Here is a 20,318-nt window from a genome sequence, read left to right as displayed (position 1 = left end):
TCTCCACTCATTTGATTCATTCCATTCATTTCTCTTCATTTCAAGTTCCGCTAAGTAAATTTAATTAAAAGATGGCACATAGACCTTAATAAGTGCACTCTTAATTCAAAAAGCTCTATCTTATCGAAGTAGGTCATGACTTTTAGTAGACCGTCGTCAACAGTGGTGCTTCTTAGAAGCCATAAAAATAAACGATATCCGTTGCAATCGTCAGTATTTTTTGAAAGAAAAGCATTTTTTTTTAATTTACCAATCAGTTTTGTTTTATTGTGTATATATAATTGTATATGTATTTTCAATCGGTATAAATATGATTTTGATTTTTTATCAATTTGTTGATAGACATCACTTTTTTCTTAAAATAATTAATAAAATTAATAAAATTAAAAAATAACTTAATTCTTATATTTACACTAAAAAGTATTTCTTAATCTAAATCAACTCTTGAAGACTTTTTGTGAAAAAAATTATTTTACAGTGGAAGACTTAACTGATTTTATTGTTAATATAATTTTCTAAATTAAAAATTCATTTAATTAATTAAATTATAAGCATTTAAAATTAATAATGACTAAATTTGAGAAAATTATTTTTTCACTTAAACTAATGAATGCAATGAAATAATTCAATGAAGCTAATTTTCTGTAATGCTGAGGTAGTTAATATCTTTAAGTGTGTTTTGTTGCTGTGTTAGTTGATGATAAAAACCATTTAAAGCCAATTCTTATCTTATCTCTCGCTTTGACCACGTTTTAGTTGAGCAAAAATACGTCAAAGCAGTAAAAAATTCAGACCAACACAAATCTCATTTCGGTAACATTTCCCCCAAGTAAATGTGCGAAATATGATGAACTCTGAACACGTGAATGCCGACATAGTCCATATGTCTACCTATCACCCAAGGACATCTATATGCCGTAGGTGCAGTCACCACCTTTAGTTCTAATCAGTTACTTCCCAAGTTTTATAATTCTTTTTTTTTCTGTGAAGAATTGCTGTGTGTGTATGTGTCTATGTTAAGTCACCGTATAACCCGCGTTTTAGACATAAACTCGGACAAGTTCGGCATAGCAATGGAACTGTCGCCAACTTCTTCAGTCTTTATTCCACCAAAGCTTTGGTTTGTTCTGGTTAGTTAACGTTCATGCTTTTGATACAAACGCTAATGAACGCCACACTTCACCATGGACGCCAAGGCTGTTCCTCCTCTTTGATCTGTTGCTTTTTCATAACAAGCGAGAGCGGTTGTTGCGCTTGCTGATGTTGTAGTTGTTGATGTTGCTGTTGCTGTTGCTGTTGTTGTTGTTGTTGCTGCTGTTGGTATTGTTGTTGATGTGTGAGTGCTGAAGCGTGCTGTATGACAGACGGTTTACAGTCCATAGCTTCATAAGAGTTGGCCGGGCTTGGTGGTGCATAATGCATGTTATTGGAGGGCGAAGAAATTCTATGTTCATAACCATATGAGCTGTGTGATGAGGCGGAACCAGTGGAAGCAGTGCGTGATGGCATTAACATGGTTGGTTGCGCGGTGGTGGGCATAACAGAGGTGTGCTGTTGTTGTTGTTGCTGTTGCTGCTGCTGTAGGTGTTGTTGCAATTGTTGCTGATGTTGTTGGGGTAAACTTTGTGGCAACACAAGCGCAATACTGCCGTTTGGCAATTTTGTGGGAATTACTTGTAAACCATTTGGAAGAAAGTATCCATTAACAGTTTGTTGAATTTGTGTGGCCATGACGTAAGGATTGTTTGTGGGAGGTATGCGTTGTTGTTGTAGATGATGTTGATCCTGTTCTGGACTGCTGGGGGGAGAGGGTAAGACTTGAGCATGCATTTGGTTGGCTTGAGCGGCTGTCATTTGACGTTGATGGTGCAATTCAGTTTTGACTCCATTGATACAATTACTCAAGTGTTGTAGTAAACGACGTTTAACAGCTGGATCTAGGCCGGGAAAGCGACTAACCTCATTGGCGCAATCCATGAAGCCGGCTTTGAATTTGTTAACAATTTTTGGATCTGCAGCTTGTTGCATTGCAGCTTGTTGGCGTTGCAGTTCTTGTAGATGTTTAACAGTTTTCTCCAGTATGTCAGCCTTTTCCAACTTAGAGTGACGAGCTGGCTGCAAAAAATAAGAAAAAAAAGAATACAAGTTAGTTCAATTGTTGTATGTATGTTATAAAATATTATGAAATAAAAGAAAGACAGTACAAATATGAATGATGATAAATCGATAATGAATAGGAAACTTTTAGCATAAGATAAGATTTTGCTGAAAATCTAATCGTATAAGAGACTTTTAATGAAGTCGGTATTATAATTACTTATCGGTTACTTAAAATTTAGTAAGAAATTGGAACTATTGAGAAATTCATGATAGATCTTAAGATGGTAGGAAGATGATCATTATTATGCTTAATAGAAAATAGTTTAACTTACGTCTTTTTTAGTCGCATCCAATATAAGTGTCTTTAGTTCATTTAAGCAATTGTTGATACGGGCACGTCGGCGTTTTTCCATAATTGGTTTATTTGACTGCAATAAAAGAAAAAACAATAAAATATATTTAATTATAAATCTTTTGTTTTAAAAATAAATATAACTAAGTTGTTAAATGGCAAATATGTGTCTCCTACACTGTTTCCATAAAAGTATAAAACATTATTGGAAATGCTGTAAAAAGCGCCACACGCAAAGCTGAGAGGCATGCGCGCTTCCACAGAAATCAAACATAGAAGAACCTGGACTATGCCTATGCTGCGATCACACGGAAATTCTTTTCATGCTTACGTCTTTCACAAGCATGTGACCAACAAAAATAGAAAAAAACACAAATAAAATAGAGGACGGATCGCTGCAAAATAAGAAATTTTTGTCTACGTCTTTCCCAGCCGCAATATTGGCAATATATATAGTTTTGGTGACGCTTATATTATGGCTGCAGCTATGTCTCTAGCTATTGGCACACGCTAACCGCTTTCAGCGGCGAACGCTCTTTAATTGGATACCAAATTTTTATGGCAATTGGCCAATGTGAAATAAATGCTCGCGTGCATTGCTTTTCAAGTGGCGAAGGTGTTAGATTGGTATGGGTTTCGGAGAGGGTCTTTGCATACCGCACCAGAAATAGACGTTCGAATTCTTGGCGTACTTAGCCTGTTGCCATCAATGCTATTTATTATATGTGTTGGCAATCAGTCGCAATAAGTACGAGTACAATTATTATTGTGGATTTTTGCGTACCGCAACGCAAGTTGGCGCGTTCTACGCGACCAATTTGAGAAATGCTATTCAAAAATAAATTTCAGTGCGCTAAAAATACTACGGATAGCTCATAGTACAGGTATTTGAGTATGAGTATGAGTTTTTTTTCTTTTTTTTCGAATTAACAACTCCTATAGATTTCTTTGGCAATTTGTAAATTTTAAACAAGGTCGAACGGAAATTTTCTGCGCTGTAGGACGCTGAATGAAGTGTAGGTACTAATTATTGCCGTGTGACCTGGTGTTCTTTAGCTAAGACAGACTACACTGATTACCTTGTGGCCCATTAATAATTAAAATTAATTACTCATTTTCTTAGTGTAATATTTATAACAGCAGGAAGTGTAAGGAAGTTATTATAAACTAATATTTCTGTTGATTATAGAAAATATTTTCGACTACTTTAATATTCTAAGAAAATGAAAATGGCTTCATTTTTTTTTTTTTTGATAAATCTAAATCATTTTAAAAATTCTTTGATTTTTTAAAATATGTTTTTTTCAATGTTTTCCGACCAAAATATTTCATGCCTAAAAGTACCTACGCGTGAAAATCAAGTTAAATTGCTTTGCTTTGTTTTTGCCCGCCTTCCAAAAAAAAAATCTCTTAATAAGTCAGACATTTGCACAAGCGGTAACATGTCATTTAATACTCCAACTTAAGGCGTACATGCGCCGCAAAAAGCGGTGAATGTGAAGTCATCATCACTTAATTTGAAAAAAGTGAGTTTTTTTGCTGCCTGCTGCCAATTGTGCCAAATCAGTCGATCTAATTACAGGCAACGAATCGTTTGCGCTAATGAATCGCAATCAAATTGTGGTTCCGAAAGACGAGGTGAAAGAAGAAATCTGTGACCACGCGTCACCACAACAACGTTGGCAACGTTAGCAATGTTGGTGTACAGCACTGACAAGCAAATCCGAAACAGTAATCTACTGATTAACCCACTAACTGACTGCCTAATTGCTTGACTAACAGACTAACAGACTGGCTGACTAAGTCCCAAATTGACTGTTTGCTGCATGACGAACGAATGCGTTGGTTCATTTGCAGTTAAAAAGATTTCATTTTAGCGTTTCAGCCAATGAGTTGGTTAACCAAATTGGGAGCAACACTTACGCCAAAATAAATATCAACAACTACAAAAATAGTAGCAACACCACGCGCTCTTGTCTCACCAACTTTGTTTGGGGCCACATTTATGAATGGAATTGTAAACGGCAGCTTGCAGCTGGGAACGTAGGTTTTACACAGCCAAAAATGAAAAGTCCACGATATTACCACGCACCGCGGCTGCTGCTTGGATTTTTATTGCGATCGTTTTTTCAGGCTGTGAATTGATTTTTACTATAAACGAACGGAAGTTTTCGAGACGGTCGGAGAGACGGACATGCCGAGAGATTGACAATCGACAATACTGGACAGATATTATTAAGCAAGTGTAGTGTTTGTCGTTGTTTTGCGATCTATGTGGGTGCAGAAGTCAACCCACAAATGAAAATTTTTTGCAAAGTTAACGTCTTGACTTAAAATTAATGATGATGCTATTTTTGAGCGTTTAGATTTAGTATGGGATCTCGCCAAATTATAAAAACTAGGGTTACTGTGCTGTAAAAAACTAAAAGTTGACGAAACTATGGAAGACTAACACATGGACATAGAGGGTAGGATGTATATAAATTGATAACTAAGTAAAAACTAAATAAGTTGAAATAAAATTTTTTATGAAATTTTTGTTTAATTTTAATACGATTCAATGTGAGACTTTCCAAAAGTACTTATGTTTACAAATAATATTTAACAGACTAATGAAACGAATAAGAATAGTTTATATATTCTGTAAAATTCAAATTTGTGGGAACCCCCAAGTATTATTATTTTTTTAGACAACAATAAATAAGTCCATTAAACTAAAACGTTTTGTATTACATATACGGAAAAGATTAAGTTCGGAATAAAAGCCCAAATGATTTTATAATCTAATCTAATTTAATGATCTACTTTAACAATAATTATAAAATAATCAAAGGTTATAATATTAAAAACACATTAATTTCGAAACAAATCAAAATTTGTTGCTTTCCTTATAAGTAGAGGGCATATTTATATTCCCTATATTTCTTAGTAGAAATTTTTCTTTAGTTAAAAATTTCTGAAAATTTAGAATACAATTTTGGCTATAGCCAAGAAAATCTATTTCGTTAAAATCAAAAATTAGGTGCAATTTCTATCTCTCAATAAAAAATGTCTATTCTAACTCTAAAATTCAATGAATTTTTAATTTCACATATATGAAAATATGAAGTTCAATTTCTAGAAAATTCTTTATTGTCTCCAAAGATAAAGGCAAATCTATTATTCGTCGAAGAGTGATACTACTTAAAAATGACTCCCATCAAAAAAAAACATGTTTGTCAAGAATTCGAAACTTACCCGACGATCATTTTTGACAGGCTGGTTAGCCTCCTTCAATGGGGGTACAGGTGCTCCAATTACATTAGCTGTCATGGTTGGGCCAGTAACTCCAGTTACCATTTTTTTAAATATAATCAATACAAAACTGTTTTCTTTTATTTAAAAAGTTTTTAAATATTTTCACTTAATATTTTTTCAAAAAATATTTATTTATTTTTTCTTTGTCAGTTGAAGAAAAATAACTTCAAAACACAGTTCAATATTTTTTAATTTTTATTTGTAAATTGAGATCACTTTTCTGTAGCGGTTGTGAAAATGATCACTTAATTTATTTGTTGTCTGTTGTAAAATTATTTTTTCACTCTTAATTAAATCACGAATTTATCGTGTGTAATGTCTTGACTTGACCGCAAAGTATCTTATAAAACCGTTTTCCGACTGATTTTCTATACGATCTGCTCACAACGACGGCTGTTCAGCGAATGAGTTTAGCGTTCTTCTGTCAGCTTGATTAAAAGTCTGTGGTGCAACTCGGTTTGTTTGTTATTTGTATCTGCCTTTTTCTATAACCGGCAGAGCACACGAAGAGCACGACGTAAAAATCTGTTGCTCGTGTTTTCGTTTTTTGTTGGGTTCGTGTATTTACGTTTCTAAAACCCTCCAAAGTGGTGGATTTTGTTCTTTATCGTTTGACACACTGCAGACGACTGACGACTGACGGTTGACGATTGATCGACAGGTTTGTGGGGTAAAAATTGATTTAGCCAGCGAAGAGTGCTGAAGGCAATAGCCACACGCTGTTGTCTTTTTACCTAACAGCGCTTGCCATATGCCTACCTGCCGTCCGTGCTTGCCTGTTAGGCTACTAACCGAACAAGCCAACTATTTGCGCACAAATTCGGCCTTTGTAATGCCATAACAATTTTTGTTGTTGCCTTGTTAATTGGTAATACAAAAGCCTCAATTGCGGCGAAATGTACGGGTGTATTTCTGATTTTAATATGTGTACGAGTATTAAACAAATAGCAAAGTAAAAGAGAAAGAGAGAGAGTGGGAGAGTCCAAGAGCGAGAGTGAATAAGCACAAAGTTCAGTTATCTCTTTATCTGCACATTGTTTATCGGCCTTAATTTCTGTTATGTTATCTCTCAATCGACCAAATCGGAAATTGTTCAATTTGTGGGACTTCCAAGCGAAGCAATCATTGATATTTTACTTCAAAAACGGATATGCTGCTGCTACATTCTTCGAAGAATTCATAAAAGTAATTATGTGAGTAAATGTTCAGACGTACTTAGATAGTTAAAATCAAGTCTTAAAGTTATACTTATTTTTAGCAATTTGTTTCAATATTAACAAAATTTTGGAGAATGGTTCTTAGTTTATTTAAAATTGAATATATTATATATATTAATTGGATATTATATATTGGGTATATATATTGGATATATATATATTACATGAATTATTTGATGGTTTCATGGTACTAATTGAATATAATTTTGTAATATATTAATTACTTGTTGTTTTTGTAGTAGCAAAACAAGAAATCGGCCTAAATCGATTTATTTTATTTAAAAACTGAATCCTTGTCAGTCTCTAAATGTTGCTTCTTAAAGCCACTAAACTGTAAAGCAATACTAATTTCGAATTAGTTGAAGTTTTTCTACTTATAATATAAACTATTGAAGACCCTTTTTAAGAAAAGTTTCGTGACTCCTAAATTTTTTTTTTTTTTGGAAATTAAACTTTCCAATATTTTTTTAGATTTCTTAATGAGTTCCTTTAAGTTCCACGAGGTGGAATTTAAGTTTTATTTTGCAGTAATGAGAAGGCATCCATCAAATAATATTAATATGAGACTGCAATCCATCCATTAATTTTATTTCAGTGTTGAGAAGAGATAACCAAATTTAAGTGGTTTATCTAAACCAGTAGGTAAGGACGTGGTGCAGTTGAGGGAGTGGGTTTACCGTGCAAGCACTGGAGATGGGTTGGTTGTAGACTCTGTGACCAGTATCTAAGACTGCATTTATATGTTTCAATACATTTTGAATTTGAATTTTTTTACTGTTCTTTGTTAGTATACACTTACATATATAACAAATAAGTTTTTATTTTTTGGAAAATAACAGCACATTTAATTCTTTAATTAGTGTTTTTTAAATTTCAAAATTATAGGTTTTCAAGGTCTTTTTTTTACTGATAACATCTTCTGTTGCAAAATTTCGAGTTTCATAAATTTTTGATTTGCATGAAAATCGTTATGAAAGTATATTTAAGATCTATACGCCTAATTGCTAATTAATTCCAATAGATTGCAAACTAGTACTATAAATAATTACTGCAATGAAATCTGAGAGATCTAAAACGACGTGCACAAATACTAATACTCCATGAAATAATGTTAATTGAAGAGCAATGTTAAAATAAATAATACGAATTTGATTTAATTTTATTAATGCCAAACCTTATTTTATATATTAGGGAGATATTTTTCACAATTTGAATAGAAAAATTAAATTAAATTCAAATTTATTTCACATAAATCAAGTCTTTAATGTTCTTCGAATACTTTTCTAAAAGTGTCGCCTTAGCACGAAAGCAAAGTGAATACGGATCTTTAAATTTCTAGGAACTCAAAAAACTCATACTAAATAACTTTAATCATACATTCTAATTATTCAAAATTCAAAAATTTTCAAAATAACGTTTTATTATGTTATATTTGTAGATGGTAAGAAGGAATCCCCGCATCACTCAAAAAAATTCCAACTGGGTCAATATTCTCACTTGCTTGATTGCATGTTTAACTGTGTGTCCGTTTAGTAATAATCTCAACAGAAGTCTTTACTCGGCTGTTTTGTTGTTATTTGTTTTTGCTGTATGGGGCTATCATTCTGATTCATCGTACAACAAAGTCGTGTGAACGTGACTGTGCGCCAGCGTTGCTAGCTGTGAACTTAATTGTACTTTGAGTTGCAGACGATACACAAGCCAACAACAAACACTTAATCACACCACATATACATACGTATACACATATATGCGATGTTATACAAAAAAAAACAACTAAAACAGAATAATACAGATAAGGTGCTATGGCGGGGTAGTAGATGGTGATTTTCTGCTGCTGGTAACAAGTTTCAAGTAAATAAGATCACAAGGTTGTTCGTGGAGTTGTTGTTGCTCTGTACGTTATTGTATGACGCTGAAGGCGGAAGGAGAATTGACGTCATCATTCATATAAGTTCTTATTAAAATATTACAGTTTGGATATATTTTGCGGCGAATTCATGTGTATGCTTTTAAGGTAAAATGTTTAGCTCCAATAAACGATTTATCTAACAGTTGAGGCAGAAGGGGAAATTTGTTTTTGGCTTTTTTTATATTATGTATGCATAATAAAGTATGCAGTGACGAGTGGGTTTATTTGTTTGCTTGTCGGCATGACTGTTATTTGTGTTTTGTTGGCGGATTTAACAGTACAGCAGCGATTATTGAATTGGCGTGTAAATCTCCTTAATAAACAAAAACAAGTCATTTGACAAAAACAAAAAAAACTGATCGCTTAATTGTGTGCTCCTCTAAGCGGTGGTCTCATGTCGGCACCGCGTGTCGGTGTTTAAGTACGTGTGGGCAAGCAAGAGGCATGGGGTAAAATAAAAACTTTTTAACTTTTGTGTGTGCAGTGCACATATCGAGGCAACATTAAATGCAATTGCAGCGATTCGCTGTTTGTTCATCGCAACTTGGCGCGGCGCTCTTCAGCCGCATATTTGTGCTGAGAGCGATGATTGCCTACTGGAGCTCCGACCTCCGAGCGCAGAGCGCAGTATTTTCGGTTTGCTGTTCTATTTTTATTTTAAGCACTTCGCGTGCGTTCTATTAAAGTATCTAAACAAATCTGTAATCTTGTAAGTGTGATTTCGGGTACTTTATTAAAATTGCGGGGCGCACTTCTCGGTTGTTGTTGCTGGAAAAATGTGTGAAGGCCAATGAGTTATCACATTTTTCGGTCTTTTTTCTCGCTTGTCAGGAGCTCGTTACAATGCTCGAATTAACGAGTTGAATTAACGAGTTTGCAGTTGAAATCGATTGGGTTTGCGTGAGAGAGTGAAATTGGCTATGAAAATTTGTACTTCACCGATTGTGCAAAGTTTTGTAAAATTTTTTGGTTTCAAAATTGTTGTAATTGATTTTGTAAGAATTTTATCTGCTAGACTTTTCGTATTTGAAATCATCAATTAGATGACTCATTTTCAAAATATTTCATTTTGAGTTAATTTATTTTTGAAAAAGTTACTCATTTTTATTTGGTGGAAATACATAAGAAAATAATAATAGCGTGAAATTATTAGAATTTACTCGTACGAGTTAACACTAGAAGGAAGTGCATAGATACTCCTCTTGTTTTGTTACTTCTATTTTAAAATTTCAATACATTTCACGATGAAAATCAGAATGTCCTTCATTAAGATGTTTCTAATATATTATAAAGCAAGTGTATAGAAGTCTTATTTCTTTTCAAGCAGAGATGATGTCCTGTTCTTCTAGACAGACTCCAGACTCATCTTGTTAAGATGGTAGCGCATGTTAGGATGACCTATCGGGTAACTAATCCGCAACCCTTGTTCTGTCAGTGAGATGGGGTGGTTGGTTGTAGGTTGCAATGGCAGTGGCAGGTCAACAAGTAACTTTCCGCTGACCTTAATTAGTGATTTTTGGCTGTTTTGCTATCACATTTCTTACAAGATCTAAGATAGTCTTAAGATATGAAAAGGCAAAAGCTAAGTCCATTTCGTCAACTTAAGATAATTTAATAGATCTTTTATATACACCGATGAAACTGTCAAATAAGTACTTCCTTAACAGCCTATTTCTTCTGAAGACCAGAGTCGGACATTTACAGAGAAAATGTTAAATAGTTTCTTTTTCCTGCAGGTTTCCACAAACTCTGCAGTGAGTATTAAAAAGAGTACACAGTTTCTCTGCGTATGTTTCTATACAACAGTGATAAGAGAGAGGAGGGATATCGCTTTAGATTGATATGGAACAAGCACCTCCTTAATTTAACGGTTATTTGGAGTTTCAAGCCAGTACTGGTTTTTTCGGTTTATAACCAATGTTTAATCAGCGATTTAGTAATAGATCAACTGGTTTCACAAAAAGGTTCGTGCCCACAGAATCGTATTGTTGAACCAATTGCTTAGTAACCCGCAGAAAAGCTTTGATATTATTTTCCATTAATAATTTTTGAATATTTATCGGCTTTCATCTGTTATTAGATATGTTGTTGCTGTTGCGGACTTTAAGATTAGGATTATTATTTTTTCGTTTCAAATAATTATAAACGAATGCCCACATTAATCTTGTAGCTATATCAATCAATAGAATTGGTTCTTGTGAGAGATGTCTAAGTAGTACTTCTAATTAAAAAATAAATAGGTCAGGTTAGTTATACCGGCGATTCTTAAGGCTTCAGTTAGGCTTGATCCATTGTGTTGCCGTATAAGAAACTCAGAATCACCTCGAACCTTTGATAAAGCTTAAAATGCTTTTTAAATGAAGTTCCTGGGGTTGGCCAACATCCTTAAAAAAGCGTGCTTTACACTATAACTTAACACTATAACTTAAGAAGCGTGTTTCCGTGATCAGCTGAGCACCGTCAACAAACCTAACACATTATTGATATCTTTATAGGTCATCTTGATGAGAGTTCTGGATATTTTTTTAACAGAAAGCGACCAACTATCATACATATGCCTACTTATTGTTATCCATTGTGACCTATTAAAACTGAAAATCAAATTCCTTTTTGCCTTCAAATATGAGGAGGAATGGGTTTTTTTCGAACTCGTTAATAAAGTACTGTAAGAAATATGACTTCTGTTGGAATTGAAGTAGAGGACCCATTAGGCTATGAATTTATCTTTCACTATGAATGTGTTTGTGGTTATGAATTTATCTTTCACTATGAATGTGTTTGTCGTCTGAATGTGAATGTTGAAGAAGAGTGTACGAGTCAAATGTAGGAGTCAAAAAGTGGTATTGGCATAAAGAAGTTTACTCAAGACTTTATAAATGCAAGATAAGGACTTTGGTGGCTCAAATATTTTATTTGAGATACTCGTATAAAGTTAGAATAAAATATTTTTTTACCACCACCGAAGACATCAGATCCCCCATATTGAATCATTACATCGGAATAGAAATATTTATTCTTTTCTTACAAATCGAATTGTGTAATTCCCACACTAATCAGTTGTACCCGATGTCTCCATTTCTAGCTTGCACAGCTAGCGATTGTGTGGTAAAAGCACAGGATCCATATTTAAAATCTTGTGAAGCATTTTATTGTTCTTTAATCGCACAACCACGCGTTCTTTTATGTTAATATTGCACTCGAGAAAAAAAACAAAATATTTTTAAGCAATCCAACGTAGTGAGTCTAAATATAGCACGCAAAAGCAGCCTGCGATACGGTGGTATGAGAGGGACTTGTAACAATCGCAAACGACTTATATCGCATCAATGAACGCGGTAAGCTCGCCAAATTTAGCACAGGAATGCGCACAGACGGTCGCACATTGTGGTCACTTCGCATACCCAAGCGCCTCATCCTCCTCGACAATTACATGAATTGTCGATACGCTTTCCAATAAACGATTCGCAGTCAGTGGGCGGCATTTGAACACCGTCGATAAGTGCTCGTGTGTGGGTGAAAAATATTTTTTTTGCCACCCGCGCAATTCAAACTCATCAACACATACTTTTATTGTTGATGCCGTGATGCCATCGCATCACCTCCATCGCCACTTGAACAGTGGCGAGCAAGCCGCTCGCTGCTGATGGTGCCATTACCGTTGCCAATGCAGCCGCTTCTGCTGCCGCAATCGCCGTTCACTGTTCGCCGTTCACCGTTCACCGTTTATGCTTCTTTCGGAAGCGTTTAAAAATAGACGCGATTAATGTATTTCAAAGCGGTGGGAGAATTTTCGTTTTTAGCTGCTTACGGTGGCGCTGCATGTGATCGCAGGAATTTGTTGTTTTTTATTCGAATGTCGGCGGCAATGAAGCGTGTTCCCAGTTAGCCAAGAGTTTAGCGAATTCTGTGCGTACATGACAGTAGTGCAGGGGGTGACGGCATGTATCGCAAAAGAGATTCATTGTTGTGCCGTCCACAGAATGTTGCACACGCCGAGAATTGCAAACAAACATGTCGTTGCCACTTTTTGCTTCAGACTTGCCAGTTGGCCATGTGGCGTCTTTTTCGGTTTGCCGTTCTGGTTGATGTTACAATTTCAATTATTCTTGATGAATATCAAACTTGATAGGAGGAATATGGAATGCAGTTCTTACAAGTGTAGCTATTTTTGAGTGCCGGAGGTCGATTGATGTGCCAAATTTTAAAAATATCATTGAATGTAAACATTTTATTCACAAAGGTGTTTTGATTTATAAATATTTGCTATTTCCGGTGAAATATTGTAAATGAAAAAGGTGCGTGGAAACACCGATGCTCATCGTCAATATCAAATTGTGAGACCTGAAGCAAATTTTGAAATTTTTCTTAAAACACCTTGTGTTGAATCTTCATATATTAGAAGTTGGTTTTTTTAAATACAGCACACATTTTTTTTATACTCGTATTTTTTAAGAAAATGATCCACATTTACACTTGTTTGTAAAAATTATCATCTACTTAGATTACAGCTCTCTTTATAGGTCTTATTTAAAATAACAAACACCAGTATTGAAATCAGTACGCTAATCTAATTGAATACAAATCTGTTTCCATGGAATGTCTATGGATCTTCTATTTTAAAGTCCGTGAAATGACGTACCAATCAATGGTTTACAGAAGTACAAGAAATGATATACATATCTTATTAATATCGAGAGCATTTCTTACCGGAACTACACCGTTCTAAACCTATGTCCTCGATTAATTTTCTCCTTCTACCTTATTTGATAAAATGCGACTTAGTGTCCACATCACTTTTACTGAATAGCGTCTATGACCACTTGGGAGATCCACTGTAATAAGTGTTCCATTAAATTCTCTGTCAATGAATTCTGTAGATGAATTTGCAAAAGTACATTTTGAAGCCCAGCATATCTTTTGGATGAAATATATATATAGCGCATTTGATTTAAGAGAGTACAGTTCTGCATTAGTGTGAGTATCCGCAGAGCTATTGACCTTAATCCATAGAAATAAATTTTTATTTATTACCTCAAATATATTAAGAACGACAAAAATAGATTAAATACAAGTATTAACATTGATCATTAATTACATATATTATAAAAAATGAGGCCATGAGCTGGAAAACTAAGATATAATTTTCATCGTCTTAAGAATTGTTATACTATAAGTTAGGGTCAACAACTGAGATATTATGCATTTCTAGATTTTACTTTTTTTATGTAATCCATAACAAAATTTAGTTACTTGTAAAAATGTAAGAATTTAGCATCTGCTGTAATGTAGTAAATAGGAGGAGATGAGGAGGAATTTCTTTTCGACTACTTTTCTGAGAATAACTGAATTAGTCAAAAGTCAACTTTGTATTTTGACTTTTCCATTAAATTCTAAAGTCAACCCTTTATTTGTAAATATTTGCAAAAATATTGGAAAGATGCAACAAATGCGATGACAATAGATTCACTCACTACTAGTTTAATCCTTTCATGAAATTGTATTTTAGCCAACACTGCAAACGTCCTTTGAGCTGAAAGCAGAGTGGTTGAATTTGTACACACCCACTAAAGTTGCAGGACTTAGAAGCGTTGTGAAAGGATTTTCCTAACCGCTTTAATTAAATCGCTTTTGACACGCTTACCGCAACACGACATCTCCAGTTCCAATGGATATTCAAACAATGACCCATAATAGAACTGTAAGTATCGAATGGATTTTACTAGTCATCAGCTATTTGTCGTCTTTGTACCTCACATGCTTGTGGGTGTACGCAAGGATTAAATCCTTTTCGATTGTGCGAAAATTCTGCACATTTGCACATAGCAACAAACAACAAGTTGCCATCAACGATTGCAACAACAAGTAACAATCCTTTCGCATTTTGCAATTGCGAAAGGATTTTCTTTTATTAAAGGGATGATCACGTACATAAAAGGGCTAAAACCACACACCCATAAAATATTTCTTCTTGCACATTCACATTTTGTCGACTGCAATTTATTATCCTTTTTAACTCGCTCATGCCTACCTTAGCCTTACGCCTTTACCATCCTTTCTTGTTGGTGATTGTTTGTTTGTTTCACTGTGCATTGTCAGTAATAAAAGGATTAACTGAAGAAAGGAGTCAAAATCACAGGTACGGGTAAAGGATGCCAGCCAAGGAAACAGTTTAGCGGTCGTACGCCTGTGCGAGTGTCAATGATCGTAACTCTTCATCCTTTACCCTTTACCCTTTGCGCGTAGACGCGAAACAATAGTGCATTCTGAAGTTAAAGAGTTAAGTGATCGAAAAAACCCTTACCGATTTGTGGTGGGTATTTGGTTTGTATCACTTACACGTAGTATTTGAAATGTGCTCTATGTCTGTGCTTTGGTGCCGTGAAATATTCCCCATATTCTTCCGATTTTCTTGACATTAGGCGTGGATTTTGTGGAACGGCATTGTAAATAGTTTCTACTTGGCTGTGAAAAATGCAAAATTTTGGAATATGTAAGTTGTAGTTATGTATATTCGCTATGCATATAACTGATTGTGTTTGGCAATCATGGAGGAGGGATCGTACCTTTTTATGTGTTGTAAAATAAATAAAAAAATTAAAAACCCAAAAATGCATAAATACATTTAAACAGATTTTTTGTTAAATAAAATTCATAAAATTACATAAATAAATATCTAAATCCTTCTTTATGGGTTTACTTGTTTTCCCTTTCTTTTTTCTTTTTTTTTTTTTTTTGGTGTTGACTTCTGCTTAACCTGATTGCATCATAAAAAACGTAAGCACGTTACGTAAAAAATGAACTAAAAAACGCTGAACAATACCGCTTTCTGGCTAAAAAACAGCTAAAGCGGCGATCGCGCCATAAAAGTTATGACTGAGATTGCATAAAAAACGTTCGTTCTCTTGGTGAATTATTTACGAATTCCATGAATCCTTTGCTGCCGCTGTAAAATGGATTCATGTTGTATTCATTCCTTGAGCAAATCTCGTTGAGCTGTTAATTTAAGGGATACCGCTTCCAGCGGGATGTTTGAGTTTGGCTATTGTTACACTTCGAAGATATTAGCAGGATGAAATAAGAAAGAAAAATTGCTTTGTTCCTTCTTAATTTTGCAAATTATTTGCAATGTCTACGATATGTCCTGAGGCCGATAACAGTTTGCATACCATTCTTAAAAATCCTTTGCGAATTTAAGAACATGAAGGATTCGGTATTGGCTATTCTTTAATAAGGGTTATTCACAGTCAACAAAGTCAATGTCAAATGCATCATTATTTTTGTCTGTCCGCATTTCTGTTATTCAATAAACATTGTGTACTCTTCAAATATCCTTTCCAAGTTATGATCGGTCGTCAAATAGGTAGTGAAGTCTTGTAGTCACTCTTTCCGATAGAGTTGCATGGAAAGAGTTTTATCTTCTACCTCTACGCTCTGCTGTCTGCATCCTTGCCGAAAGAGGTTTGCGTGTGCGTGAAGGAGGTAGTTTCTTCAACGTTTTCCAGTTGTTACCAAGGATTGAAAGAAGCGATTGAACAAAGCATTTAACTATTTTATAACTGCATCCTTACTTAAAGCGTGTCCTTGGTTAACTCATTGTTTGACCAGCATAATTTCGTTTTTCGCTTCTGCATCGTTCCTGCGTTTTGTAAGAATCATCATTGCCATATTCGGGTTGTTTCTAGGAATATTTTGCGAAATTTACAAATTTACAATTTCTTAAGAATAAAATGGAAATGTTAGGACGTCTATGATGCGCAATAAGAGATAGCATACAGACTATAAAGGTCTGAGAGATATAAAATGAAATTTTTATGATTTCTTCTTCTTCTTTTTTAAATGATGTTTATTATAACTGAATACCGTTAAATATTATTATTTGAGAAGTATTAAACTCTCTTTGAAATAAGTAATTTAAGAATTGATTTGTAAAAGCTCCATAACTTTCACTTCATTGTTAAGCATTAATCTTTTGAATCACTTAAACGTATTTCATATTAAATTAAATTAGAAATAAGAATATTGTCTATAATGATAAACACAGCAAATGTTGAATATTACAAATCAGAAATATAATTGATACCCACTTTAATGGAATGACCCAGAAGTTTGACTTTTAATGGGAACAATATGCATGCTATGTGATATCATAAAGATAATTAACACATAATTTTATGATTCAATTTGCTGACATCCAAGGTAATGAAATGGCAGACAAACTTGCAAGAAGAGACGCATCTTCAAGTATGATAGACCCAGAACCATTCTGTGGTGTATGCAAAAGAACTTTATGGATTCTTATGAACGGCACAGTGGAAAAAGAAAGAGAACTCTATTGGGAAAGCCTACCAGGACTACCACAATCAAAAATGCTTTTAAAAACTTACAACCTAAAATGCTTCAAAGATTGCATAGCACAATCATAAAATAACCTAAGAATTATTACGAGTTATTGACCGGGGACTGTAGATTGAATAATCACTTATCGAAATTAGGAATTTAATCCAACTCAGACTGCAGATACTGTACAGAAGAGAGAGAGAAACTGCATACAATGTGCTTGGGGAGTGCCCGGCACTGATGCACAAAGGGAGGAAACACCTAGGAGAGTACTTTATGGATTATAAGAATCCAAGACTAGGAAAGACAGGTACTATACTGTTTTCATTAATTAAATCGGCCTTGAAGAAACACGCTTATCCGACTAAGGGGCACAATAGATATTTTAGGTCGCAATGCACGATTCTTTCTTTTCAATAATAATAATAATGATTCAAATTCATATCTCCATTTATGTTTTATCACATCCAGCAGTATTTGGATCGGTCCTTTCTAAATGTATCTTCAAACTTAATAATATGTATATATATATATATAATAATATATATTAATGCACCATAGCTTCGAACATATTATCCTACATATATCGTACTCCTACTCGTGCCCGGCTCTGATAAAAATTAGAACAAGAGATATACGGAAGTATATCCAAACTGGTAAAATGTATATCAAATCATTGCAAGTCAATTTTTATTACATTTATCAGAAATTTAATGATTCTTATAGATTATTCTTCATCGGATCTTTTTAGCAGCCTAATAAAGTGTGTACACTCGCCCCATCCTTGTCCATTTAGTTATAGTTAAGTGTACTTGTACCTATTCAGTCTAAGCATCTGTGGTACTTAAATTTATACCATAAAGTGGTTTATTAAAGCGTTCTATAGTGATGTATCCACTCAAACCAGATTATTCTATTCCTTTGTAGTTTCTTCGTTTTTTAGCATTTTTTTGGGTTATTTAGCATTTGTTTAATTGTACGCTAAAGGCCTGGATTACTTTTAACGGTAAACGGTGAAGGTCCGCCCTTTTCGTGTGCAAAATATCTTTAAATTCAGGGCCAACGAATTAAGTTAATTTTGGCAATTATCCGATTTGAGATTGTGTGTGTGTGTGTCTCAATACAAAATAAAGAAAAACAACAAAATTCAGTAGAAAGTTCGGTACAAATGATCTTAAATACTTCTTGAATTTTGATTAGATTTTAAATTCTTTTGAAATTTCAAGTATTAGAAAATGTTTATTAGCGTTTTAAATGCCGAAAATCCTTTTGGTTATAATTTGAAGTGAAGCTTATTAATTTCAAGCCAAGGCAATAAAACAAGGAAAGGAACGCCTTTCGAGATACTTTAGCTTGTTTTCTGCTTATTATTTTAGTCGTGACTGATGAAGGTAAATGGAAAAAAAACTACTCTAGTCGTCATTTCTTGGTAAGATTTTTTTGAAATGTACTTTTGTGGTTTCGAGATAAATTTTCCTTGAGTTTTTGCAAACTCAAAACAAGAAACAAGGAATGATCCATTTTAATTGCAACGCTTACTGCCTGCTGAATTATATAGTTTGGTTCTTGGTTTCCTTTATACTCCCGTACTTGTCATATCACATGGCATATGCCAAATTCAAACTTGGTTACTGCTTCATGCTGCTTCATGCTACTAAGCCCGGCCTGACTTAGCTATGTAGCTTCACATATCGCTTAAGTAAGCAAAAGCATCTTCATGCACTGCACTTACGAAACAAAATAAGTAAGTGTGCCAGTTGGCGATTCAAGCCTGCCGTTGATTTTATGCTGGCGGCGGTGGCGGCGGCATGTGCCACGAAAAATCTTATATTTGAGATATACGAGTACCTCCTTCAGCAAGATGTGCCAGCGCTGATGATGATGCTGCTGCTGCTGCTGCTGCTGGGAACCAGTCGTATGCTCATGTAACTTGATTGGTGGTTCTGCCAGCATAATTTATTCACAGCTTTACATTTTCAAGGATTTAAGTTTCCAACAAAAACGTGTAATAATGTAAGCGAGCGGCGCAATTGTAATCATGCAGTGATCTTGCTTGAGTCGACATGACACGAATAGCCAGTCAAGTGGTGAGGCCACGATTATCCAAAAAATAAGTGAACAAACTAAATAAAAAACCATAAAATTAAATAAAAATGAATTCCAACAAAAAGTTGTTAAATCTCTTCTCACAATCGCCTATCTATGCCTCCATTGACGAAATTGTTGAAATACAAAGGCCTGTCATGCATTTGCGGCATCAGCTCCAGCTTCAGCTTCAGCTTCAACAACGGCATGATCATGGCGCATGATTTCGTCGGACAAAACCACCCAAAGCAATATCTTGCGTAGCTTTTAGCTGTATATAAGGTTGAAAGTGTAAATTACAACGAAATATGGCATACCGACTTCAGACTATTTCGTATGGCGTTGTCAGTCGGGGTTAAAGTAGGATCCTAAAACTTGTTCGCAAGTCTCCCTTTGTTTTTTCTTCTTTTGAACTTAGCAAAATGTTTTGTCTGTGCTGATCTTTCCATAAAGAGTCTGAAATCATTTGCGGATGAGTTGCAGTTGTAATAAACCATAAAATGCTACAAAAAGGTGCAATAAAAATCCCACAAGATCGTCATGATCGCTGGTGCAACGTCAATCGATCGATCGATCGTTATTTAGCAGCGCGCGTGTTGGTTGTTTCGCATTTTTACTTCTCACCAGTTCAATCGAAATCTCATATTGTATTGCATTGACTTTTCTGTGGTTGTTGTTTTTTTTTTGTTTTTTGATACTTTTAAGTCGCTTTATGTAGTCTCCTACTAAAACACCTTCATCATCTCGACTTTTGTAGTCACGATTTGTTGAAAATCGTAAAACATTTTTAACACTTCAGCACAAGGTTTATTTTTTTCTACTTAATTTTATGCAATGCATTCGATGATCTGCAATGGCTTCTGCAGCTTCAATATAAGTATTTTTTAATGTATCTGAGAGAGCGGGCACCACGGTACCAATAGTGATCTGCATACCGCACTGTGTGTGTATAGATAAAGATTCGCAGATATTTGCAAAAAAATAACATTGATTTTTACCTTAATTTTATTTTAGAGTT

The 20,318-nt window shown here is 34.5% G+C and overlaps 1 protein-coding gene across 1 annotated transcript; it reads right to left on the bottom strand.

Annotated features, from left to right (window-relative positions):
• Positions 1-732: 732 nt before the first annotated feature.
• Positions 733-6,523, bottom strand: LOC119668263 (protein hairy). The gene is made up of 3 exons (XM_038077716.1): positions 5,690-6,523; positions 2,433-2,528; positions 733-2,115 (listed from the first exon to the last, which is right to left on the bottom strand). Exons 1-3 carry the CDS (start codon positions 5,789-5,791, stop codon positions 1,180-1,182), a joined length of 1,134 nt encoding a protein of 377 aa, XP_037933644.1. The 5' UTR covers positions 5,792-6,523; the 3' UTR covers positions 733-1,179.
• Positions 6,524-20,318: the final 13,795 nt, after the last annotated feature.

Source organism: Teleopsis dalmanni, chromosome 1, assembly GCF_002237135.1.
Source record: "Teleopsis dalmanni isolate 2A chromosome 1, ASM223713v2, whole genome shotgun sequence".
Lineage (NCBI taxonomy): Eukaryota > Metazoa > Arthropoda > Insecta > Diptera > Diopsidae > Teleopsis > Teleopsis dalmanni.
This window is presented reverse-complemented; position numbering and strand designations above follow the sequence as displayed.